Source organism: Staurois parvus, unplaced genomic scaffold (assembly GCF_062004578.1).
Source record: "Staurois parvus isolate SC_StPar_1 unplaced genomic scaffold, SC_StPar_1.0 ptg000096l, whole genome shotgun sequence".
NCBI classification, from domain to species: domain Eukaryota; kingdom Metazoa; phylum Chordata; class Amphibia; order Anura; family Ranidae; genus Staurois; species Staurois parvus.
Genome location: NW_028317892.1, coordinates 12,147,295 through 12,172,978, shown reverse-complemented (window position 1 = coordinate 12,172,978; position 25,684 = coordinate 12,147,295). Strand labels below are relative to the sequence as shown.

Genomic DNA, 25,684 nt, shown 5'->3' with positions numbered 1-25,684 from the left:
GATCGCCAGAGCCGGGGTCAAAAGCCCGGAAGGATGATCGCCAGAGCCGGGGTCAAAAGCCCGGAAGGATGATCGCCAGAGCCGGGGTCAAAAGCCCGGAAGGATGATCGCCAGAGCCGGGGTCAAAAGCCCGGAAGGATGATCGCCAGAGCCGGGGTCAGAAGCCAGGAAGGAGTCTTGCCAAAGTCGAGTCGGTATCCAGGAGAGCAATGAGAAACTAAACAGGAGCTTGCTGCTGTGCAATAGACAGGACACGAATGCAATGGACAGCTACAAACAGCAGACTTATAAGTGATAAGCCACCACCTCCTGGGGGAGGAGCCGCAGGGGGCTGAAAGCATAAAGGATCCCACAATGCTTTGCAGACATGTAAGATGGATGCCAGCACATGGAGCAGCACAAGCCCTGAGGAAAGGTAGGACCTTGACAGTACCTCCTCCTCAAGGGCCCCTCCCCCTCCGCGGCTCAACATAAGGCTACTGGGGAAAGCGGGCATGAAAAGCGCGGAGGAGGGCAGGAGCATGAACATCCGCGGAAGGAAACCAGGAACGCTCCTCGGGACCATAACCACGCCAATGGACCAGGAACTGCACCCGACCGCGGACCAACCGAGAGTCCAGGATGCGGCTCACCTCATACTCCTCATCACCGTCAACCCGGATAGGATGAGGCCGAGGCGGAGAGGCAGTAAAGCGATTACAGACCAGAGGCTTCAACAGGGATATGTGGAAGACATTGGGGATACGCATCTCAGGAGGAAGAGCAAGGGCATAGGCAACCGGGTTCACCCTGCGGAGGATGCAGAAAGGACCAACAAAACGGGGAGACCGTTTCGGTGCGGGCACCCGAAGATTGAGGTTACGAGTGGACAACCACACCCGATCTCCGACCTGGTAGGAAGGAGCGGGCAACAGTCTACGATCAGCCTGGAGCTTCTGGCGCTGAGCTGAGTCCTTCAAGGACCCCTGGATGTGCCCCCACGAGGAACACAGGGCAGCAAGATGGTTATCCACAGCCAAAATGTCCTGTGGCGAGAATAACTCAGGCAATACAGCGGGTTGGAACCCATAGTTGGCCATGAAGGAGACATCCCAGAGGAGGAGTTGACAGTCGTGTTCCTCACAAACTCTGCCCATGGCAGGAGATCGACCCAATTGTCTTGATGGTCTGAGATATAGCAGCTAAGGAATTGTTCCAGGGCCTGGTTGGAACGCTCTGCAGCCCCATTGGACTGCGGGTGGTAGGCCGAAGAGAAGGAGAGCTTGATACCCAACTGGGAGCAGAAGGCGCGCCAGAACCTGGACACAAACTGGCTCCCACGGTCCGAGACAATCACCTTAGGTAACCCATGCAAGCGAAAGACCTCCCTGGCGAAAACTGTAGCCAGTTCTTGCGCAGTCAGCAATTTCTTGAACGGGACACAATGGCACATCTTGGAGAAACGATCAATGACCATAAGAATGACCGTATGACCTCGAGACGCAGGGAGGTCTACAATAAAATCCATGCCCAGGTGTGACCAGGGACGCTCCCCATTGGGAATGGGTTGCAGAAGGCCCAATGGAAGATGCCGAGGAGATTTATTCTGGGCACAGACAGAACATGCCGCTACATATGAGGTGATGTCAGAATGGAGAGAAGGCCACCAGAATAAACGAGAAACGACCCAGGACAACTGGTTCCTCCCTGGATGACCGGCAGTCTTGGAATTATGGTAGGTATGCAGCAAGCAGGTGCGCAATCCCTCAGGTACGAAACATCTACCAGCCAGTCTCTCAGAGGGAGCATCAGTTTGAGGCGTCAATCTGCTCTCCAAGGGGAGAAGTCAGGCTGGTACGAATGGCAGCCAGGATCTGATCCGGAGGTATGACCGAGGTCGGCTCAGAGTCCTCCCTAGACAGCTCAGAGTATTGCCGTGACAAGGCATCAGCACTGACATTCTTGGAGCCAGGCAAATAGGAGACCACATAGTTAAAACGCAACAAGAACAGAGCCCATCTTAGCTTCCGAGAGATACGTCAGGTTATTGTGGTCAGTGAGAATGAGGACCGTAACCGCAGAACCCTCGAGCAGGTGCCTCCATTCCTTGAGAACCTGAATAATGGCCAACAACTCCCTGTCTCCAATCTGGTAGTTGCATTCTGCGGAGGAAAGCTTCCTGGAGTAGAACCCACAGGGAAGTAGGGGTCCATCGGGCCACCGATGCTGAGACAGGAGGGCACCTACTCCTGTCTCAGATGCATCAACCTCGAGGACAAAAGCCAACCCAGGATTGGGATGAGACAGTATTGGAGCCGAAGCGAAGGCGGATTTCAGAGCTTCAAAAGCTAAGATGGCCTCGGATGACCACTCGTGGGGATTACTTCCCTTCTTGGTCAGATCTGAGAGAGGCTTGGCCAGCGTGGAGAAGTTCCTGAAAAACTTCCGATAATAGTTGGCGAATCCCAAAAAGCGCTGAATGGACCGAAGACCACTGGGACGAGGCCACTGCAGAACCACCGAAACCTTCTGAGGGTCCATGGAAAATCCCACAGCGGAAATGATGTAGCCCAAAAAAGCCACCTGGGATCGGTGAAATTCACACTTCTCGTGCTTACAGAAAAGCTCATTCTCATGTAACCGTTGCAGCACCCGCTTAACATCCTGGATATGAGGAGACTCCATAGACGCAGCGTAAACCAGGATGTCGTCCAAGTAAACCACCACGCACTGCTGCAACAAGTCACGAAAGACATTAATGAACTCCTGAAAGACCGCGGGCGCGTTACACAACCCGAAGGGCATAACCAGGGATTCATAGTGGCTGGTTCTGGTGTTGAATGCGGTCTTCCACTTGTCGCCCTCCTTGATCCGTACGAGGTTGTACGCAGCCCTAAGGTCGAGTTTAGTAAAGACCGTTGCTCCCTTGAGGCGGTTGAACAACTTGATAATCAACGGAATTGGGTAAGCGTTCTTAATCGTGATTCGATTGAGACCCCTAAAATCAATACAAGGCCTCAATTCACCTCCCTTCTTTTTCACGAAGAAAAAGACAGCTCCTGCTGGAGAAGTAGACTTGCAAATGTGCCCCCGGGAAAGCGCATCCGCAACGTACTCCTCCATGGTCAGAAGCCAGGAAGGATGATCGCCAGAGCCGGGGTCAGAAGCCAGGAAGGATGATCGCCAGAGCCGGGGTCAGAAGCCAGGAAGGATGGTCGCCAGAGCCGGGGTCAGAAGCCAGGAAGGATGGTCGCCAGAGCCGGGGTCAGAAGCCAGGAAGGAGTCTTGCCAAAGCCGAGTCGGTACCCAAAAGAGCAATGAGAAACTAAACAGGAGCTTGCTGCTGTGCAACAGACAGAGCACGAATGCAATGGACAGCTACAAACAGCATACTTATATGTGATAAGCTGCCACCTCCTGGGGGAGGAGCCACAGGGGGCTTAAAGCATAAAGGATCCTACAATGCTTTGCAGACACGCAAGATGGATGCCAGCACATGGAGCAGCACAAGCCCTGAGGAAAGGTAGGACCCTTGACATTACCGAACAGTATAAAATAATGTTTATACTCACACAAACATACGAAAATGCAAAACAAGTATTAAAATGTTGAAAGACTCTGGATGGGGCTGGGTGTTGCTATCTGCGGGGACACTGTGGGAGTTTGGGGAGTGATGTGGGACACTGTTGAAGATTGGGGCCACTATGGAGAGGGCTGGAGGCTCTGCAGCAGGCTGAGAGCTCTCAAGGGACCTGGAGGCATAGTGGGCCCCCAAGGGAGGCACTGTGGAAGGGTAAGGGATCTGCAGATGGCAGGAAGCTTGAAAGAAGGCAGGCTGCAGCCTGGCAGTGGGCCACAGCCCAATAGCTGAAAACCACTGATTTCGATCAACAGAAGATTGCTCTTGCATCTATCGGCGTACACGTGCATCCTCAATAGAAGTGAGCGCTAACTATGGCAATCATAAGCACTCAACTTTACATTTCATTAATTGCATAAAACAAAAAAAACCTGCAAAAGTGAATCAATAAATTTCAGATCACAGTAGAACGCTGTAGTATGTTAAATTAGACTTTAACTATAGATACCAGTTTTTCACCAACCAAAATCCACAATTATATTTAATCTGGTCAAGAATACCACCTTTTAAATCGAGCAACAAGCTTTTACTTTGCTTTACAATTCCCCTTTTCTTACGGCAACAGGATTCCTGCCCTCCCAAAATGTAGTAGTTTTTTTTCTAGATAACAATGAAGTTGTGGAGTGACCTATGCTTATATACTACAGGTCTGAGAAGTCGATTAAACAAAATGGATGCCGATATGTTAGGGGTCTTCTGCAGTTATAACTACAAGCATACAATGCATAGCAAGCATGTGGTCTCCACAGAGGTCTAATTAGTCTCAGTAAGGTCATGGTAACTTCACTGGCTTCAAGCATGGGCATTTCTCTTCCTTTCATAGAGAAATTATAATCTAGTTTATAATACAATAAATCTCAGGCCATATTTGTCTGAGATAACATTTTGAAGATGAGTCTGAATAGTACCATTTTATATTTTCTATATCAAAACCTATTTTGGTTACACTTATTTATTACAGGTACTTATATAGCACAATCAATTTACACAGCGCTTTACTTAATGTTAATATATGTTCTATGCATATAGTTACATTCTTGTCATTACGGAATTTCAAAATTAAAAAAATAGACCAATTGGTAGGTGATAAACTACTGAACTTAAACAGATTACTGAACAGTTATGTTAGGGAGACAATGTGCGACCTTCTAAACCCCCATATTTTAAACAAGATTAATTATATACTTACTGCTGGAGCTCTACACCTATGTATTAAAGGGTATATTTGAAAAGGGCTGTACCTCAAATATTGTTTGAGCATGAAGCCGAGAAATATTTCATGAAAATTCAAAAATGGAGTTTAAGGCAAAATATCACTGCAGAGCTGAAATGGAAGCTGTGAATGTCATTGGGCTGATCCCAGGTTGTCTGCCCGCTAAATAGATTATGCCTGATATGATAGTGTGCCACTGATGCCAAATTTCTGAATAATTCAGAGGATAACATATAACTAACAAAATAATCACATGCACTCACCATAATCCTTATTGCAGAACTGGATTTTTTAACCTACAGTTGTGTCCAAAATTATTCAACCCCCACTGAAATTGAGTGTTTTGGCCAGTTTGACATTGCTTTTGATCATTCAGTCATCTTGCTTACATTTACATTAAAGAGGCACTTGTAGGTCAGACAAATATAACATAACAGTTATAATGAAATAACCACAAATGTCTTTTCTGTGCTCACAGCATTATCAGTTTTATTCAACCCCCAAGTGACATTCAATCTTAGTACTTAGTACAGCATCCTTTTACAGTTATAACAGCTTTTAAACGTGAAGCATAGCTTGACACAAGTGTCTTGCAGCGATCTACGGGTATCTTCGCCCATTCTTCATGGGCAAAGGCCTCCAGTTCAGTCACATTCTTAGGCTTGCGCACTGCAACTGCTTTCTTTAAGTCCCACCAGAGGTTCTCAATCGGATTTAAGTCTGGTGACTGCGATGGCCACTCCAAAATGTTCCAGCCTTTCCTCTGCAACCATGCTCTAGTGGACTTGGAGGTATGCTTGGGATCATTGTCCTGTTGAAAGGTCCAACGTCTCCCAAGCCTCAGGTGTGTGACGGACTGCATCACGTTTCCATCCAATATCTCCTGGTACTGAAGAGAATTCATGGTACCTTGCACACGCTGAAGCTTCCCTGTACCTGCAGAAGCAAAACAGCCCCAAAGCATGATTGACCCTCCACCATGCTTCACAGTAGGCAAGGTGTTCTTTTCATCATAGGCCTTGTTCTTCCTCCTCCAAACATAGCGTTGATCCATGGGCCCAAACAGTTCTAATTTTGTTTCATCAGTCCACAGAACACTATCCCACAACTTTTGTGGTTTGTCCACATGGCTTTTGGCATACTGCAGTCGACTCTTCTTATTCTTTGGAGACAGCAAGGGGGTACGCCTGGGAGTTCTGGCACGGAGGCCTTCATTACGCAGTGTGCGTCTTATTGTCTGGGCTGAAACTTCTGTACCCACATCTGACAAATCTTTTCTCAGTTCCTCAGCAGTCACACGGGGACTTCTCTCCACTCTACGCTTCAGGTAGCGCACAGCAGTCGAAGTCAGCATCTTCTTTCTGCCACGACCAGGTAGCGTTTCAACAGTGCCCTTTGCCTTGAATTTGCGAATGATGCTTCCTAAGGTGTCTCTTGGTATGTTTAACATCTTTGCAATCTTCTTATAGCCATTGCCCTTCCTGTGAAGAGAAATCACCTCTTCTCTTGTCTTCCTGGACCATTCTCTTGCCTTCACCATGTTTGTAACCACACCAGTAAATGTCTAGAAGGAGCTGAGTATCACAGTCATTTTAAAGCTGCCTAATTGGTGCTTATTATGCTTGATTGCTGCTCGGTGACATCCACAGGTGTTTTCAATACCTGATGGAAAGCACCTGTATGAACCTCTGTTCTTCAGAGTGGTAGTCTTTAAGGGGTTGAATAATTGTGGCAATGAAGAAACCACATAAGAACCATTTACTACTGTATTACATAAACAATTGATGTCATTTTAGTTGCATTTGGGTAGTTACAACGTCCTTGTAGGATTTGATTCTGAATACAATTCCAAATGTACACTATAGTCCCTAAACCCCTTTACAGCATTGGGGGTTGAATAATTTTGGACACAACTGTACCTAGACAATACCTAGCAGAAAATGATCAGGTAAGATAGTTTGAATGGCACCAACAAATGCAGATTACAGGCTAATTAATGCTAACACTAACTTCCGATACAGTTCTGCTGAACTGGCATATGTACTCAAAATGTACTCAAAACCAAAACCAATTTCAATTTCATCTTGGGTACCAAGTAAACATGAAAAATAGTAAATAAAACAATGCATAATAAAGTATGGGTCTAATACCACACACATAAAGCATAATAAAGCCAATTTAAAAAAAAAAAAAAAAAAAAAAAAATCACCAAAAGGAAAAAAAGAGGAGATAATGCAGAGGTGAGATGAACGTAATATCCTGTTTTTTTTATTTTTCAGGATCACTACCATTTTATTTGCTTTTATGAACAACACAGTAAATACTTTTTTTTTTTATGCCCAATGCATTAGATGGTACCATAAAGAAAGGTAAGGATATAACGTAAAAATTATTGCAGGTACTTGTATGAAAAATATGAGACTCAGAGGAGCTTTTAAAGAAGAAGAGTTTCTTTTGTAGTGTATAGAAGACATTTTAGTGAACTGAAAATCTCTGTTGCATCAAGAATTATACTTTGTCTCACAAAAGCAGTGGTGGTAAACAGATTAATATCATATTCTATAGAAACTATATATAAAAACCTTAACATAGTTGCTTTCCTAAAAAAAATATAAAATTTGTATGCAGTAAAGCTAAAGTAACAGAAAAAATAACATAGCAGTGGAAAAGATGTATATAGAGAGAAACAGAGAATTAAAACCTGCTTTAAAATTCAATAACTGAAGCTCATATAAGAAAAGTATTTCAGCAGCAATAAGTGGTTTTCAAACTAAAACTTAAAGAAAATGACATCATAATTAGGCTTAATATTTGGAATCATTCCTTTGACTAAATTAGGTACCGGTCTCATTTTACTATTAAATGACAGTAAGTTGATGAATTCACACACAGGCATTATTTGTAATTTATAAGAAGACAGCAAAACAAAAAAAACAGTTGTAAAAAAATATCAATGTGCTTAGCAGGAAAAAACGAAAAAAAAAATTTAAAAAAAAAAAACAGATTGGCTATAAAAATCGGCTGAATTACATGAAGGATTTTTTATATTGTTTATTTTATAGGGTTTGAAAGCACTAATAATACGTGTCAGCTAAAATAACTAAACTATTTCTTGTACAGTTCTCAAAACTATAAAGAGGTATTTAAAACAACAGTTTTTAAAAACTGAAAGGAAAAAAAAAAAAATCACCCTGCGAATGTTTAGGATGTCATAATCAGTTCTTACACAAACAAGCAAATATTACATTATAAAAGTGACTATATGTAAAGACCTCAATGACTGAACACAAGAAAAGAAAAAGAAAAAACAGAAAAGAAGACTGTGTTCTGAACAACTTTTTTATATGACTCACTAGTTACTGTGGTGAAATATCTAGGGTGATTAATTAGAACTGACTACATCATTCTGTACAACACCATGGCACATTATTTTCAGCTCTGGTAAAATAATAAATATACTCAAGCTTTGACTCAGTGGTTATACTGGTCTCCCTGCATTGTTTCTAATCTTGTTACTGTTATTGCTAAATACATGGTTTAACTGATCTGAGTTATTTAAATACGTTTTTCCATTTTCTGTATTTAATAAAACCAAAATAAAAAGGTAAACGGATTAAAATTAAACTTTCTTGGAACTTCAATACAAGTAATATATATACAGGAATCAGTAGCAACTGTGTTGCACCTCTGGTGACTTAAGTTGGGGTCACCTGAATATTTTATAAATCAAACCTATGACCATTCTGTTTTGCTAGCTGTTGCAGCAACCCATATTTTTTATCCCAGGGAAAACGGACAGGAAGCATTTTGTTCACCTCAGTGGTATTTTTCCAGGACTTTCATGCTCATGTTCTGAGTTCCCCTCAATTATCCCCATGCTAAAGACAATCTGACATTTTTCCACGGATTCCTAATCTAGATATGTGCCCTAGAAGATTTTACTTATGATGTACTGCTCACATATACGTACACAATAAAACACTGTAAGTGGTGTTCAAAATATAAATTAAATGACAATTGGACACATAATGGTTAAAGTAGAACGGTAAAACTATTGTTAGATGTGGATAGAGTGAAGGAGGATTAGAATACCTGTCAAGTTTTTGGGGTTTTTTTGCCGTCTATATGCCCATTAGGGAGATTTAGCCTATTTGTCTTGTTTACTATTATCACCATTCGTGAAAGTGACTGAAAATCCCAATTTTGGGATGTCACCAGAACAGGAACAGAGGGGAAATCTTCCAATTGGAACACTAGTGTTGGTTACAACCAGGGATTCCCTCACTGTAGAGGGATTTCTTTTAACATCTTGTTTGGCTATGGAACAGGAAGTGAAGGGAAGTCTCGTCAATGGAACGGAGAAGGCAAAAAAAACCTGACAGGGGTTATAACCCCCCTTTTTCTATCCAAAATGAAAGATTTGTGTTTAGAGGCACAATTCTACAAATCTAACTATCTTGAATGGATGATAACCTAGTGATTAGATTGACAAATACTGCAGTGTAGCCCTTCGGAAGCAAAAGCGTAGTTTTCATATCCTGATCCATCCACGGTCTAACAAAATAGTCCCCTGAATAGCCACAAGTGACAGTGTGCTCTCTTGTGGAGACCCAGGGACAAGTCTTTCTTAACCACTTCCAGTCCGGACACTTTTACCCCCTTCCTGACCAGGGCAATTTTCAGCTTTCAGCGCTATCACACTTTAAACGACAATTGCGCAGTCATGCAACACTGTACCCATATGAATTTTTTACCATTTTTTTTGAGACAGATAAAACTTTATTTTGGTGGTATTTATTCACCGCTGGGCTTTTTATTTTTTTTTTGCTATGTAAATGAAAATGTCCAAAAGTGTTTTTCTTACAAAATTTTGCAAATAAATAATATTTCATCATAAATCTTGGCCAAAATTTATTCCGTTATCTTTTTAGTAAAAAAAAAATAAACCAATATTAGTTTATAACCAAAAATTATAATTTGTAAACTTTTTTTTTACATTTTTATTTTTTTTTATATATTTTTTATTTTTACATACTGTCACCCTAGCAGTTAAGTGTCACCATGGTGACACTGTACTACTTTTGGGGGGGAGATGAAGATTTTTTTTTTTTTTTTTTTTTACACTGATTGCTTTTACACCCATATAGGATGTAAAAGCAATCATTTCTCTTTCTCTCTGTCTGCATTCTTGCAGCCATTGAGAACTGCTGAGTGAGCTGTGATTGGTCACAGCTTGTCACATGGTACAAGGCTGTTGTGAATAGCCTTGTACCATGTGACCTCTGTGATCATTCACAGATTTCACACGTAGTAAGCAATGATGTCAGAAGTGGCATCTTGCTTACTACTTTGCATGTGATCACTGATTGGCCAATAAGTGATCACATGATCGGGACCTCGGTGTTTCACTGTGTTCAGAGGACACAGCGGGCACCGGATCGCGGTGCTGTGCGCTCACAGGGAGCGCGCACAAGCAGGGTGTGGGGAGGCAGTTTATAAACGGCCACCCAACCCTGCAGTGCCACCATCCGGCCGTTTATATACAACAGCCGGTCGGGAAGTGGTTAAAGCAGAATTAAACACATCAAGTTAACAGTTTCTCTGAACTGTTACATTTAAGGACAGCCATGAATGATAACTGCCACAGTTGCTTGTGCTCTTAGAGGAACTGTCAAGCCATCAGATGGCTTGTGTCCCAACTGATCACATTTACAGCACCCATGGCAACTGCAGATCAAACATAGGTTAAGATGGCTGCTACCTTGGATGTAAAGGCTAGGAGGGTTTAGTTCCGCTTTAAGCAGAAAACAATACGTGCTCAGAAAACATTCTGCAGTGATGCTAATTCTGAGCAAATACCTTGCAGAATAAAGTGCAGCGGAAATGTAAGAACAGGGTAATGCTGCCACACCTGTCACTTTTGATTAAATAATGTGTAAACTGTGTGAAGTAAGAGGTTACCACATCTATGCAATAAAAAAAAGGAGAAGCTGTTACAATGTCAACATGTAACAAGGACTAAAGTGATTTAACTGACAAAGAGATGACCATGATTTCCTCTCACAACTTTACATGTATTTTGGGTGGACAACAGCTCAATAAATTTTGTCAGATTACAAGGTAAATAAGCCCCCTTTCTAACAAAGATTTACTACCTCTAGCTAGAAGAGATTTTCATCAACTTAGTAGGAATGTTCTCCTCTTAACATCTTTTCTTTTATTTTAGTGTCCCAAGTATGAATAATCTTCATTAAGTGTAAATAGTTTACTTTACTGTCAGTTTCATGTAAGTTGTACTCTGCAGTTATGTTTTCCTGGGAAAGATTACGAAACCCTTTAATATATGTGATACCTTCGGTGTATACTGTAAGTGGTTAAGACTTTTACATTAACATGCTTTGTTTACTGAATTATTTTGCATTAGGTGTTACGGTAAAGATGCAGTATAAAGGGAAATGCTTGTGCAGATAGTAAAACACATTTTGTGGTTATCTGGCATTTGTTTTCGGTTTTTAAGGTTCAGTGAATGTTATTCTGCTGTCTGTAGACTTAAGACAGTGGCTGAAAGACTTGTGGCCAAACCCTTACTAGGATATGTATAAAGCACCCTTCCATAAACACTAAATACATTATCTACAGAGAAAATTGTAGATTTATAAATAAAAAAAAAACAAAAAAAAAAAAAACACACCACCAGACAGTTAGGCAAGAAACTATCCATAGATGTTCTGTGCAATGGTCTATGCAATGTAAAACACAATGCAAAACTTGCAAACATGTAATTTACACAAATCCTTTTTTCCCCTGGAGGTACCGTATCTGTCTATTGTAAGGATCTTGTAAATAAAAATTTTATTTTTTTTCCCCCCCAAGTTAACAATTCATTGGAATTCCACATTTCTTGGATCACTATTTTATATTTATGGGTACCTTACTGGTTCTGCTTCTACAATATCTTCAGTAGGATTATAAAAATGTAACAAGGTGGAACATATAAAAAAAATACTTGTAATTTCTGTACATAGAAGACTGCTTCCTTAAATAAAATATTTTATATTTTAAAGGCAAATTTGTACCATACCTGCCGCTTCCATTATAATGTGCTCTAAATATGGTTTCTAAAGAACAGCTTTAACTCTCATAATGCTACAAAATGCAGGTAGAAACTAATAAAATTCGGCACAGCTGTAAATACAGGTGCACAAATCTACTATGAACAACTACAGACTCAAAACAATCATGTATTTTTAAGTTATACGGTGCTTATTATGCACATTTAATATCAAACATACTTGCACCACTGCTAGATTTTTACACATAACTGTGTGTATTAAGCAAGGATGGCTTCCAGATGCAATACAAACAAGTCTATGATGCAAATAAGTTTTAGAAAATAAATGTCTTGAGAATGAAGACCAATTGCAACTACATTTAGGATCTGTCCAGTGAGTTACATTTTTTTCAGACATATAAAATGGACTATAACAGAACAGAAATCAAATTCTTATAAAGAAGGAATCCACAGTTGAAGTTAAATGAACAGTTTATATAAATATGTGTTTTGCATTGCCTCAAAGTTTTGAGGAGCTTTAAAGTTTAATCGTATAAAAATTAAATAACTTAAAAAATACAAAAATACACAGTTCTGCATAGTAAATGTGAAAAAGGCACATCCTGGGTGGGTCTTCTATTATTAACTACTATGTTAGTTTGTCATTCAGAACAAGTACATGCATGCTGCAAGCAAATGACCTGTATCATATTTCATTGATCACCATCACATTAAAAAGAGTTCAGCTAGTCCACTTGTGTGCTGAATCAATATATGTCAACTAAGTATCTTCATCAGCACAACCTCATAAATAGATGACCAGTACTTCAATATAATTATTAGATGGCATGTAGACCCACTGGAGTGAGCACTGTGTAATACATTTGCTAACCAGCAGATGGCACACTTTCTCTTAGCAATCAAAAGCGTGTTTCAGTGAATATCTCTAAAAAAAGAAAAAAGTTTGGTGGCATCCTGCAATAGTTTGCTTTCCAGATCATGTCACTGAGCTAGTCTGCAGTTACTTCCAGTTCATAATTGTGAATAAAACAATATCGTATTCAGAAAGAGGTTAAATTAAAATTGAAACATACCCACGTAGTAATTCTAACAAAAATCACACTAGAAAGAACAATTTTCTTAATCACCACCATCCTCATCTGCTGTCATGGTTTCAGGGTTTACCCCTTTTACTCTTTTTGTATTATGAAACAATATCAGTAGCATGAAAGTTGCACTGACAGCACTGGTCAATAAGATATCCTTACCAACTACTGAGTAATATAACATTCATCATCATTAGCAAAACGATCATCACAAAAGATATTTTATTAATGTCCAGAGAATAAAGCGCTTTAACGCACTTTCCATCAGGAAAGGAATAGTAAAGTATTTGTTGATAAATATATGCGTTAAAAATACACTAAAAAAGAACCATAATCAGCACCTTTTCATACATATCACTTAGGAAATCATATACATCAAAAATTCATAATGCTGAGGACCACTAATAATGTCCCTTTCAAACTGAGGAGTTCTTGAAGCTCTTTTGTGCTAAAAAGAAAAAAAAAAAAAGGGGGCAAGAAAAGCTCCTGAAAAATGCTTCCCTATGTATGTCCATGTATGTTTTTACACTGGGGCTTTGCGCTTCTGTTGCGGTGTACATCCTGCTTGCAGCATTTTGAAGCATGCTTGTTCATTAAAAGAAAAAAATGCACCAAAAATGAACCTCCTCACTGAAATCAATGTAAAACGTTTAAAAAAATGCAGCAGAGATTTAAAAAAACCGCATCGCAAGCGCAGTAAAAACGTGGCAAAAATGCACATGCGTTTTTGTGGCGAATCAACGTGAAAGTGGCCTAAGATGATTTAAAGCCACATTGGTGTATTTACATAAAATTATTTATTGACCTCTGATAGGATCAATAAAAAAATGTTTCATGTTAAGGTACAGCACTTTAAGTGGACACAAATTTTTGCAAATGAATTAGCTCTTGCAGTTGAATAAACCAAGAAATACATTGTAAGCAAGCTGCATAAAGACATAAGCAAAGATAGAAATTTATAGAAGCATCAACTGGTAACAAACAATAACAAATGTGGGTTTATAGTCTGTGCTTTACCCAGCGATATAGTTGGAATCTCAAACTTTTTTTTTTCTTAACCTAGTCAATATTTCTCGCTTTAAAGTCCCCAGCATAAGAACTGCATATATACTATGATACTAGCTTACTGCTGCATCCTGCACTCCAGAAAAAATCTCTTCAGTCTCTGATTATCTTTCAGCTCAGGGCACCTGACTACATTTTTGTGCTTACAACTTCATGGAAGAGTAAATAGTTTAGTCGTAAGAGAAAATAATCAAGGTGGATCTACTTACAGTTAGGTGGTACTGCCTCCATATTTCTGGGCAAGCCTGGAATATAAGAAATATTGATCAGTCAAAAGCATGAAACAAGGTGCTTTACAGCCTGTTGGTTTCGGTATAATCCGGCATCCGCTGGTGTCGGTCACAGGAAAAGAAGAAGCTTAAGTAAAATGGTCTGGATTTCAGCTTCAAAAAACCTGGCTGCACTGTTTAATTGAATTTTACACTGCTTTAACACACCCTGCCAATTTAAGTAAGCCAGAAAAGCCTCCACCTCCAACTTTTGGGGATCTTTTTGTACTGCTCTATTTATCAGCATTTTGGGCCAGAAAGTTGACCTCAAAGCTGGGAAGAAATATGTTAATGTTTGCTTACTATTAAAATAATGTTTATTACACAAGTTGCATACTATGCAAATAAACAAATGAAACTCGGAAAATTTCAAAATAACAAACATCTGAAATTAAAAACAAAACTGAAGTGTTCTGCATTTCATTTGCAGTACCGTTAAAAAAAATGCGTTTTGCTGGAAAATGTTTCATAGATGTGGCAAGGAAGATTTTTTTTTTTTTTTTTTTTTTTTTAAACTAACTGCACTTGTAACACACCAAAATGCAGAGGTGTACATTTAAAAAAAGGTCCATATACAGTACAAGGCCTACAAATAATAACCTAGTTTAAAATCAGTAAAAAAAAAAAATATGAGGAAATACAACCTATTAAAACAATTTTAATGTTAAATTAACATTTTTGAAATAATTCTTATAAAGTCCCTGATAGATTCTTCTGCTAGCTGAATCTGCAGAGTTTTCCCACACAAAGTCTACTTTTATTCTTTCAGGTAGCTTTTTACATTCTGCAAAAGTAACATCACTTGACATTTGTCTTCCCTGGTCCTTGCTGAACTTAGGGCTCATTCACACCACTGTGCAGATATCAGTTTTTATGCGTGCATTCTTCAAGGGCACAATGAAATCAATTGTTCTCACCACAACACTGTTACCACGTGCAGATTTTTTCTGTGCAGGAATCTGCAACATGTGTAAAACTCATTATGTCTATGTTCACACTTTTGCAGGGCGGAACACCATATGTAATTTGTACAGGAATCGCATCACATGTGATGTCTGTGCAGTGTGATTTGAGCCATACATTTTGTATGGCTCAAACCACATCCGCACCAAAAAAAGTGCAGGACCCTTTTTTCCCCTGCACCTGATTTGAGTTGCATGGGTGTTCACACCCACAGAATGCAAATTCTGGCAATTGAACTGCGTTTTGGGACCTGTTTCGGGGTGTCGTTAATTTAACATTAACACCCACACTAGTTCGCATGGGCACCGTGCAATTGCAATGCGGTGTGGGAGATGCACAGAATTCACTGCGTTAGTGTGAACCAAGTCTGAAATGAACATGAAAACTGATGTCTCTGCAAGTGAAAACTGAGCATCAGTTTCCATCAGTTTTTCTGCACATACGGTGTGAACAAGGCTGTCTAGTTACAGTAAGAGACAATTTTTTGTAGTTTATATGTGGCTACATATCTCAAACTGAATTGCATTATGGGGCATGAGCAGGGGTGGACTGACAAATCATGGGGCCCCCGGGCAATAGGGGATCATGGGGCCCCTGTGTCCTAGCCCACACCCAAAAAAAGCCTATGAAACAGCCAATGAAAGGTACCAGGGGCATCTCATGGGGCCCCCTACTGACCCCGGACCCTAGGGCAGTGCCCGAGTGCTCGAATGGTCAGTCCGCCCCTGGGCATGAGCTAAGTGAAACCAATAATGCAACTATTATGTAAAGTATGATTTTCTGAAGTGATAAAATTACTATTTACCCTCTACCTACACTGTGAATGTCCTTATATGACAACTCCCGATAAAGATTTTAAAAAGCTACAAGTCATGTCATCCTGCTCCACCTGTATTATGGTTCAACATCAGATGTGACCAGTCTGGAACATGCCTCCATACCACATCATCTCACTACTGAGAAGTTGAATAGTTTAATGTATTGACAAATGTTTACCTTTTTAAGTATGTTCTATGTATGTATGCCTTTTGTTCTCTATGCCACTATATTGTACTGTTTGAAATTCAATTTATGTCACACCATGTTTAGCAATTAATCAAATGTAAAAGGTCCACATTTTTTCTTTTGTTTTGCACTCTGACTTACAAAAACCTTATAAATGTAAAACTAATACATTATTGAAGGGGAAAGCAATTTGTTTTTAAAAAACTGCCCCCTCAAAAAAAGTGTTCCCCAATTTGTATATCTAGTAGCTCATAGTGTTTTGATCACAGGTATCGCATTGTAGAAATGATGTCTTCTACCTACATTTTAGTTTCCTTACACTTTGATTTCATATTTACTGACAGCTGTAAAAAGTGAATTTTCCTGGCTGTCACAATACAAATGAAAACATGTATTCACAAAGGCACTGGAATCAAGACTATGAGACAAGTAACTAGTGTGATGTGCAAGGGCATATTTATTATATCAAGTTGACTTTGTCAAGCACCAGTAAACCTGGGACTCTGTCACTTTTAATACTACACATACTTTGTTTACATAAACATAGTGTAACTAATACATATAAGACACACAAAAGTAATTATTGGATGCCAAATTAGGAAATGTAATCTACTAAATTATTTGGTATTAGATGTTCTAACAACCTCCCACTTATCTGGGTTAACAAAACATGGACTAGTCTTCTACATTATTTTAAGTATGACAGATGGTATTAAATTAAATGCAAAGGTAGATATATTCTACAAAGTCTTAAAGCCAAAAAAAGCCCCAAAAGAAACAAAAACACAAAAAACAGCTTAATATATATTTGCAGTCTCTCTAATAAATACTGTAACAATGACTGTTCCATTATAAATATATGTACATATAATAATGTGATAACATTACCAAAAAAATCTATGAAGATGAGCATAAAGACACACACACACACACACACACAATGATATTCATAGCAAGAGTATTATCAATATTTATTATCAGTACATAAAGAAGGAATCAAATATTATCAGGATTATCTCCAGTTTTGAAAGGTAACACCATACATACACCTGTACATAAAAGCAAAAAGTAACACAGAAGATGAACAAGCAAATGCACATATAGTTGTTTAACAACTGATTTTATCTTTTTTTCACTTTTCACTTTCAAAGAAGCATGAGGATTTAAATATTTTTTGTACCTTTTTTTTCCTTGGACAGAGTTTGACAAAGGATAGTGATATATAGACATGTGTTTTATACATTTTGCAACCAATGATATTTGGACATAAATATCTGAAACATCTGAGGAGCTATGGGGACTTCTAACACTTCTAAGGCTGAATTAGAATATTTGTGTGATTTGTGCTTTAGCTATGGTTGGTTCTCAGTTATTTACTGTGATACATAATAATTTGAAAAATCACAATTATTATTTTGTATCCTGGAAAAATGTCATGCTACAATCTGACCTTTATATATGGAATAGGAATATTACTTTATTAATGCTGATTTATCACTCCATTTACTGGTATTTATTTAAATAGTAAAACTGGTCAAAGCTAGTGTGAATTCCATAAAATAGTTAAGGTAAATCACATATTAAATCACAGACTGTCCAAGCACAGCTATTTAATAAAGGTTAGTGATCACTTGTAATAGAAATACACATAAATGACACTTGAACACAAACTACTTCAATATTGCCATAAACAGACTGGCAAAGATGGCATCCACATTTGAATAGCGCCCCAATACAAAGAAAAACGAAGTGTGCCAGTGTTAAAATGCACTACAACTTACAGGTTGCTAATAGTGCTCGGTTAGCGCTTTGGAAATGTAGACATTTCAAATGTACTGACTAGTACTGCTAAATAGTGCAGTCTCCTTACTCTACTCTGTCATTAGTAGTAAATAACAAGATTAAACAGTATTTTTTATTTGCCTGGGTTTAAGATTAAAATTAGTAACAATGAATGCTTATCCCTCTTTTCTTTTGGAATACAGCCAATATAGAGATCAAGAACAAACACCTTGGAAAAATAATGAGCATTAAGTATGAAAGTTCCAGGTTTTCTAATGTGCTTGCTTTTTGGTGATGCTAAAGCTCATATCCAGAAACAAAAAAACAAAACAAAAAAACGGGAAAATCTGCTCTTGCACTGCGGCCTTCCCATGCTGCAAGAATTAAATGTTCATTATGTTAGGGGGGTACAAGAACAGGCATTGTTACTTACCCTCTCCTCAGCTCTGGTATTGTCCTCTGACCTCTGAAGCTCCAGTCTGTGGGTGGGCCCTCTGCATCATCACATACAGTGCAGGACTTTATCCTTGCATTGTATGCTGTGGGGGCGAGTGTGCAACTTCAACAGTGAGCAGCTAAGAGAGCAGGCTGTGGGGGACTGATTGCACTGCTGGAGGGACTCTAAGACCCTGCTAAAGCATGTAATAGGATAAGTATTTCTCCTTATTCCAGCACCCCTAGACATAAGCATTTATTTATTGCAGACAGGGGGTCCTACCACAAGGGTAGATTTTTCCTAATGCCTGGACTTGTGTTTTAAGTCACACTTCCCCTGCATGCAATATCTTGGGTGGTACAAACAGTTTGCACTGTCCCTATACACGTAGGAAAATGTAGGATTGTTTTTTCTGACCCACAGCAATTTTTTAGATTCTTCATCATGTGCATGACTTCTACAGATCTGAAAACTTCAAAAACCAAGTTTTTAAATTTTTTCTAAAACAGTTTGTAATATGGCCAGCTAAGTTAAAAAAAAATTGTGCTGGGCAGAGTGGAGTGGAATGTGTCTAGGCAGATATGGACTCTCCAAAAACTAGATGGGAGATGTGAAATTAGAATGACTGTTCTAATTACTAGAGGGTTGTATTACTGATCATCTTACAAAAATTGCCAGTTGCCTGGCTGTCTCAACCTTCAATACACACTGATTTATTGACACAGAACATGCCTGCTGCAAGTGCAGGCATAGTCCCGGACCTACATACTAGTTCCACACCAGTGATTCAAAGTTTTAGAGCCACTGGGTTCATATAAGAGCCAGACACCTAGCACTTTCAGAACGAGCTCAGTAATAGCAGCCTATGTACTTAATTCAGTTCAAAATAAAATGCAGAATCTTAAAATTATCTTCTTGCTTAGTATTGTATTTCCTCTCTGTGTTCCAAAGACAGGGGTCACCAGGACACATACACAGAAAATCTTTGCAGTGGGTCAATAGACTGCAATGAAATTCACATATGTATCAAGATATGGGCCTAAATGATTATTTATATGTCGGGTATAATTTAATAATTCTTGTGTTCAGAAAAAAGCCAATGTGTTTTGGGAGTTCTAAAAGACCTCCTTCATCAGGTCTTATGAACTATTGGAGGTTTGTATTTTATATTTACCGTTAACCTTGGAGTAGATTAAAATAGCACTGCTGTAGCCTGCTCCAGACGCTGTTTGATAAGATATCCAGTAATCCATATCTTTATCTTTTACAGTGAAGGAAATAAGTATTTGATCCCCTGCTGATTTTGAATGTTTGCCAAGAAATGATCAGTCTAAAAACGAATGGTAGGTGTATTGTAACACAGAGATAGAATAGCAACACAAATTTTAAAATTAATGCATGTCTAACAAATTATCATGTTTGTTGAGGGAAATAAGTATTTGATTCCCTATCATTCAGCAGGATTTCTGGCTACCAAGTGTCTTTCATATAGGTAACAAGCTGAGATTAGAAGCAGTCTCTTAAAGGGAGTACTGCTAATCTCATTTTGTTACCTGTATAAAAGACACCTGTCCACAGGAGCAATCAAACAGTCAGATTCCAAACTCTTTCAGGCAAGGAATATACTGACAGGTCTGTAGGAGACCTGCATGGCAGCAGCGATGGTGCAATGCTTTAGAGACTCTAGAAACAAAAAATAATAAATGCACATTTTTCTTTACCAGCAAAAAAATGAGCATTTATTTTTTGCAAAAAGGTGAGCTTATCCTTTAAGCTTGCCATAGACTGAGAGATTTTCTTTCCTGCAACTATGAATTGAAGGAAAGAAAATCACACGATTCCCTCACCAACACAGTGTTGATTGGGGAATCCCTCCCATGAAGCCATTGTGTTCTCCTGGGGTGGGGGGTGCTCAGTGAATACTGCTAGCAACTACAATAGTCGCTAGCAATAATCGCATGTAAAATCCGACAGGTGGTTGTACCCAAGTTGATTGATTAATCAATTTGGGTACATTCAGACTGCCCATGCATGGTCTGAATTTCAGTCGGTCCTTGCTGAACCAGCCAAGATTCTAATCGTCTATGACCAGCTTCAGACTAACCTCAAGTTTTAGTTAGTAGTTTAAAGTTAATTTTAAAATTGATCCCTCTTCTCCTTCCTCCTAGGAAAAATGCCAAACGTATGTAAAAGTATACTGTATATGCTATATATTAAGCTTACATGAATCAACACCCCATTTGCATTATAAGCCACATTAGCAATGTATTTATTCTGCCTGTGCCTTGCTCCTGTGCCACCATCTTTAAAAACTATTTTATTAATGAGATATTTCTTCTTCTTTGCTCACTGTGCTTTCTCACTGATATTTGTGCTAGATCTTATGCATGCACAGTACAAGGTCTCACATGGTTTGTTATTGATACACATAGGTATAAGAGGGGAAATAAGTATCTCCCAAGAGATCTTGTGGGATTTTGGAAAATCTCGAAAGATCTTTTTCCTTGGTTTTTTTTTTAATAAATAAGAGATTCCTGGAAGGCACAGGTGATGTATCCTTACATTTAGTAAAGCAAAAAAGTAAGCTAATGCACACCCAAATCACAACATCAGTGCATAAAGGGTTAATTACATAAATAAAGGTGATGAAACAATTTCCTCATGGAGACCCAGGAATAATACACTCTAAATCAATAAATTCAGCAAATTATTAGGAAACACTGGGGAGTTCTCGATAGTGATCCAAAGTTGGAGGTGGTATTCAGAGAACCCCTCATAAGAGCTCACACGCAGTCATGCTTCACAATCTGAGATATGTGTGGATTTTCAGTCAAGCCATACCCAATGTTTATACTACTTGGCTCACAAGGAACACACCACATGGCATGTATGCCTGTGGCCACTGTGTCCAGTATAATTTTGTAATGCAAAGCAATTCCTTTGCACACCCACGTATGGGTAAGAGATTTCCTATCAAGTCTTTTTTCAACTGTTCTAGTCAGAACGTCATTTACCTAATTAAAGGATAAGTTCACCTTTAGGAACATTTTAAACCTCACGCCCATATTTAGGGTGTAACATGTTACTAACTAAACAACCCCAGAGTCCCCATTGTGACAGCGGGCCTGGGATCTTCTCCCTACACCCGCTGACAATTTTGAAAAAACTGTGGCCATGGCCACCCAGCTGCATCATTCATTTATAGAGTTATGTGATAGAGAGAACTACAACTACCATCAGCCAATGCAGCTGACGGCTTGTAGTTCTCAATGAACCACCAGGGCGCTGTTCAGTGCTCTGGGTAGTTCATTGATCCTTCCTGTCATTCAGTAACTGCCTGCACATACTAGATACGGGCAGACAACTACACTGCAAGTGCCTGAGATCTGCTGATCATGAGTAAAATGCTTTACAGGCTCCTAATAAATAAATAAAATGTACAATTTTTTACCTGCAAAACAGGTATTTACAAAATGATTTTGGGGGTACTTTGAAAATACAGAGCCAAGTCCTACGGATTTGGGCAGCCTGTATCACATATGTCATATATATATGTAGTTTGACCATATTTCTACTTTAAAGTTAGGATTAGGGTAGGGCATTTTTTGTTTGCGAATTCTCAGGGTGTGGGTAAAAATTGGGGTTATTATGCACTGGTCAGTTACAGGGTTTAGGCAAAGTTTAAGAACCTATTCACACCTTTCTGGTGCAGGGTTAACATGCACGAAAAGTGTGTTAGCCGGTTACAGTGTCATTAATTTTGAAGGGCACCCCCAACGCACATGCATTTCAGCACACCACAATGCATAGCAAGGCACTACTGTGCGTTGTGGTGCATTACAAAAAATGGTGTGTGTCAATTTTGGGGCATTGAAAACCTATTAAATTTAATAGGGCTACCCTAATGCAAAGCATGAAAACAAAAAACGCATGTTGATGCAAAGTTCCAGTACTCTAAGGTTATAATGGACTCTTGGGGGGTATGGTGAGGGTAAGATATGCATTAGTGTCAATCAAAGATCTAAGTTAGGGCTAGGGTGAAATGCTTTCAATTTTCTGCTTTATTACTGCCACTTAAAACCAATGTCAAAGCATACATTTTTTTTAATAAAATCTTACTTTTAACAACAAAAGGCAAAATTTAACCATTATAATTACCTCTGAAATTAAATCAAATGGTTTGCAGGACGTTTTTTACAAAGTAACAAATGTTCCAGGCATGCTCCCAGAAAATAACAGGTTAAATGTTTTAGAGCAATACCTTTTAACATAGTCTGTTATAATTCAGAATGTTACCTTTAAAGGTAAGACATTTCAAGTTCACTGACATGCTGCTAAGAGGCGTGGTCAGGAAAAAAAAAAAATCTTCAAAATAGGCTCTTTATTGTGTACGCCATGATGCAGCTCTAATATTTGCACATATTACACAGACATTGCATGTTGTAATCAAGCTGGACGTTAGGTGAAAATGGGAGGAATAAAATTACCAGTGTGGTTTTCCTACTGCCCCACCACCCACCGAAATGTTTTAATATCAAATCAACTCGTAACACAGCAGAAGAGGTCCTTTGGTATTCATAAATAATCTCACAAAAGAAACTGCCACATCAGAAGAAATGAGAAGCCTTGAGATGCACTTTGTGCACCCATATTGAATTTTATCAGGTGCTAATTATTGTTTTACGAGTTAAAAACAGCTTAGCGCATCTGTTGTTTAATTCCCACTTCCCCATTCTCAAATGTGAACATCAAAGAAAATAAAACACTCAATCTTAAACAGCCCCTGACAGCAGACCGAGACTCAAGTGCTCAATAGGCAGGGCCCTTGCCACCAGTTCTTGTGTTTCCACAACAGTGATCAAACACAAAAACACCACTAAGCGGCCTTGCCTCCTTTTCAGCTCCTCTTGGCCAGTTGTCTGCCTTGTACCAAAGAGAACTCTTGTACACATCCCTTCTGGGAACATAGCACTGCAGAAAGGATTAGCTGCACTAACATGCTAGTATTTGCAATAAGCAAAGGGAGGGAATGGCATTAAAAGAAAAAAAAAAAAATCTACTACAGTATTTGATATAGGAATAACCAAAATGTATGAGCTGACAAGAGTCTCGCAGCAAGCCTGTGTGCTCCCTAGGAGAAAATGTTGCTGTGATGAGTGACAGGGCTTTCAGGAAATATGTTCACAATCACAGACAGGGAAGGCCATGACCTAGATCGTTTAAGAGCTTGTCTTGTCAAATTATCAAAAGCTCCTTCCTTTCCTGAATAAAAAGGGTGACATAAGTGAGTGTCAGGAAGCTGTGGGCTGACAAGCCAAGCATACAATAACAGGACGTCACATACTTGGCAAAACACCGCCACTGCTGGCGGCAAATCTTAATGAGAGCACGGCTGGCCCAGGAGACTTGAGTCCCTGCTGGCACAGCAACTCATCTCACAGAGAAAATCCTTCAGCTCCCAGTCAGTTATGCTCTGACACGATGCCTACAATTACTAAACACAACTTTTTAACAGAATCCTCTGGTGCTTTGTCAAAGCCGCTTGCTGTTACAGCCTTCCCATTACAAGGCCCTGCTAGAAAGCAAATGCTTTAATAACATCAGCAATATTCAAAACATTGTTACGCAGGAGAACGGAGGGAAAATATTGTCCAGATCCAAGTTTCAGTAATGTGGGTCACAGGTGCAGAATATTAGCTAAGAGAGTAAGTAAGAGTTTTCCTTCAAGGAAACCATTTTTTTTAAGTTCATGTGTACATTTTACAGATATAAACATCAAAATTGGAAATGGTCTCATAAAATGGCTAGGTCTTCTTAAAATACAGATTTAACAACATACAAACAGTTAAACAAGTATCCAACATTTCTCTTACTGTTATTTCTTGGTTGCCCAAGTCCCTTTGAGGAAAAAAAAGGCATTTTTTTTAAAGATTTCCGCAAACTTTATCAAAATATCCCAATGAATTGATACCATCATAAGCCACCCAATGTAAAAGGTTACAAATGGGTGAAAAGTGGGAAAGTTTGCCTTTGCTATGATCACTTGACCATTATCAACATTTTGATAGGGTTTACTCCACTCCTAGTATTACTTTACATGTTTATCACTGTGTATCATATAATGTAATAACTCTAAACCACAACTGCCATATTTGATGCAATGGTCTGCCTGTAGTGTGGCCTATTTTTTGGGGGGACAGTTAAGAAAATACTGGCTGGCAATATACATGAATCGAAAAGGGGAATGTTAATAATACATTACCAAATGGTCTGTGTAGCAATTTTACAAAATCAGCCTTTGAAGACACTGGCATTTACTCTGGTCTAGCTCTGATGTGGAAATTCAGAGAAGCAAACACAGAATTTTTTATTCCATGTGACAGGATGCTATATTTACCACTGTGTCATGAAGCAGAGGCAGACAAGAAAAGTATCAAAGTGTTATTGTAGGAAATCTGGAAAAAGGAGAAATTACCAATCCTATAACTGGATTGAAGTAGTGATGGGCTGAACATACTGGGGTTCTGTTTGGGGCAGGTTTGGTGTGAATGGCAAAAGTTCAGGGTGTCCAATTTGAACCCCAGTGAAGTCAAAAGAAGCCTAATGTTAAAAAACAGTAATCAACATTTTCTAAACTAACATCCTAGGGATTGTCAAACAAATTACATGAATGTGTCAAAATTAGATGTGTTGTCCTCTTATATAGCAAACATTACAATCATAAATTCCATAATCATAGACCCTGGGATATAGGATTCTACCTTAAAGTGACTGGCATTTGACCTAACTGCACCCCCCCCCCTTTCCGAAGTATCCCTATAACCCTACCCCACACTGTGAAACCTCAGTTTTTTAGCAAGCATTGCAGAGTAAAATGTAGGGGAGGATAATCTGTGTCCTGTATTTGTAATTTACAGGCAAGTCAAAATTCTGTGTATCTTAATTGTACAGTACAGGACACCAGCTGAATATTTATAAACCCTGGGACATCGCCAAGCAATGAATCAGAGGGGTGAGCAAAAGCAGGGTAAAACACAGAACTGTCCCAACAAACTCAACAAAACAGAAAAAGATAAAGGACCCAACTGAGAGTGTCGCTGAAAGAACCTTGTGTCCAAAACTTGCATCCATCTTTTGCAAGTTTGGGCACCCCAGCTAAAAATTTGTATTAATGT

The 25,684-nt window shown here is 39.2% G+C and overlaps 1 protein-coding gene across 1 annotated transcript in view; it reads right to left on the bottom strand.

The window, feature by feature from the left end:
- ZCCHC7 (zinc finger CCHC-type containing 7) overlaps positions 1-25,684 on the bottom strand; it is a 268,307-nt gene that overhangs the window by 67,498 nt on the left and 175,125 nt on the right. Inside the window, exon 6 of the mRNA XM_089670901.1 lies at positions 14,264-14,299. Coding sequence (XP_089527027.1) covers positions 14,264-14,299 — 36 coding nt within the window. The remainder of the gene's footprint in view (positions 1-14,263; positions 14,300-25,684) is intronic.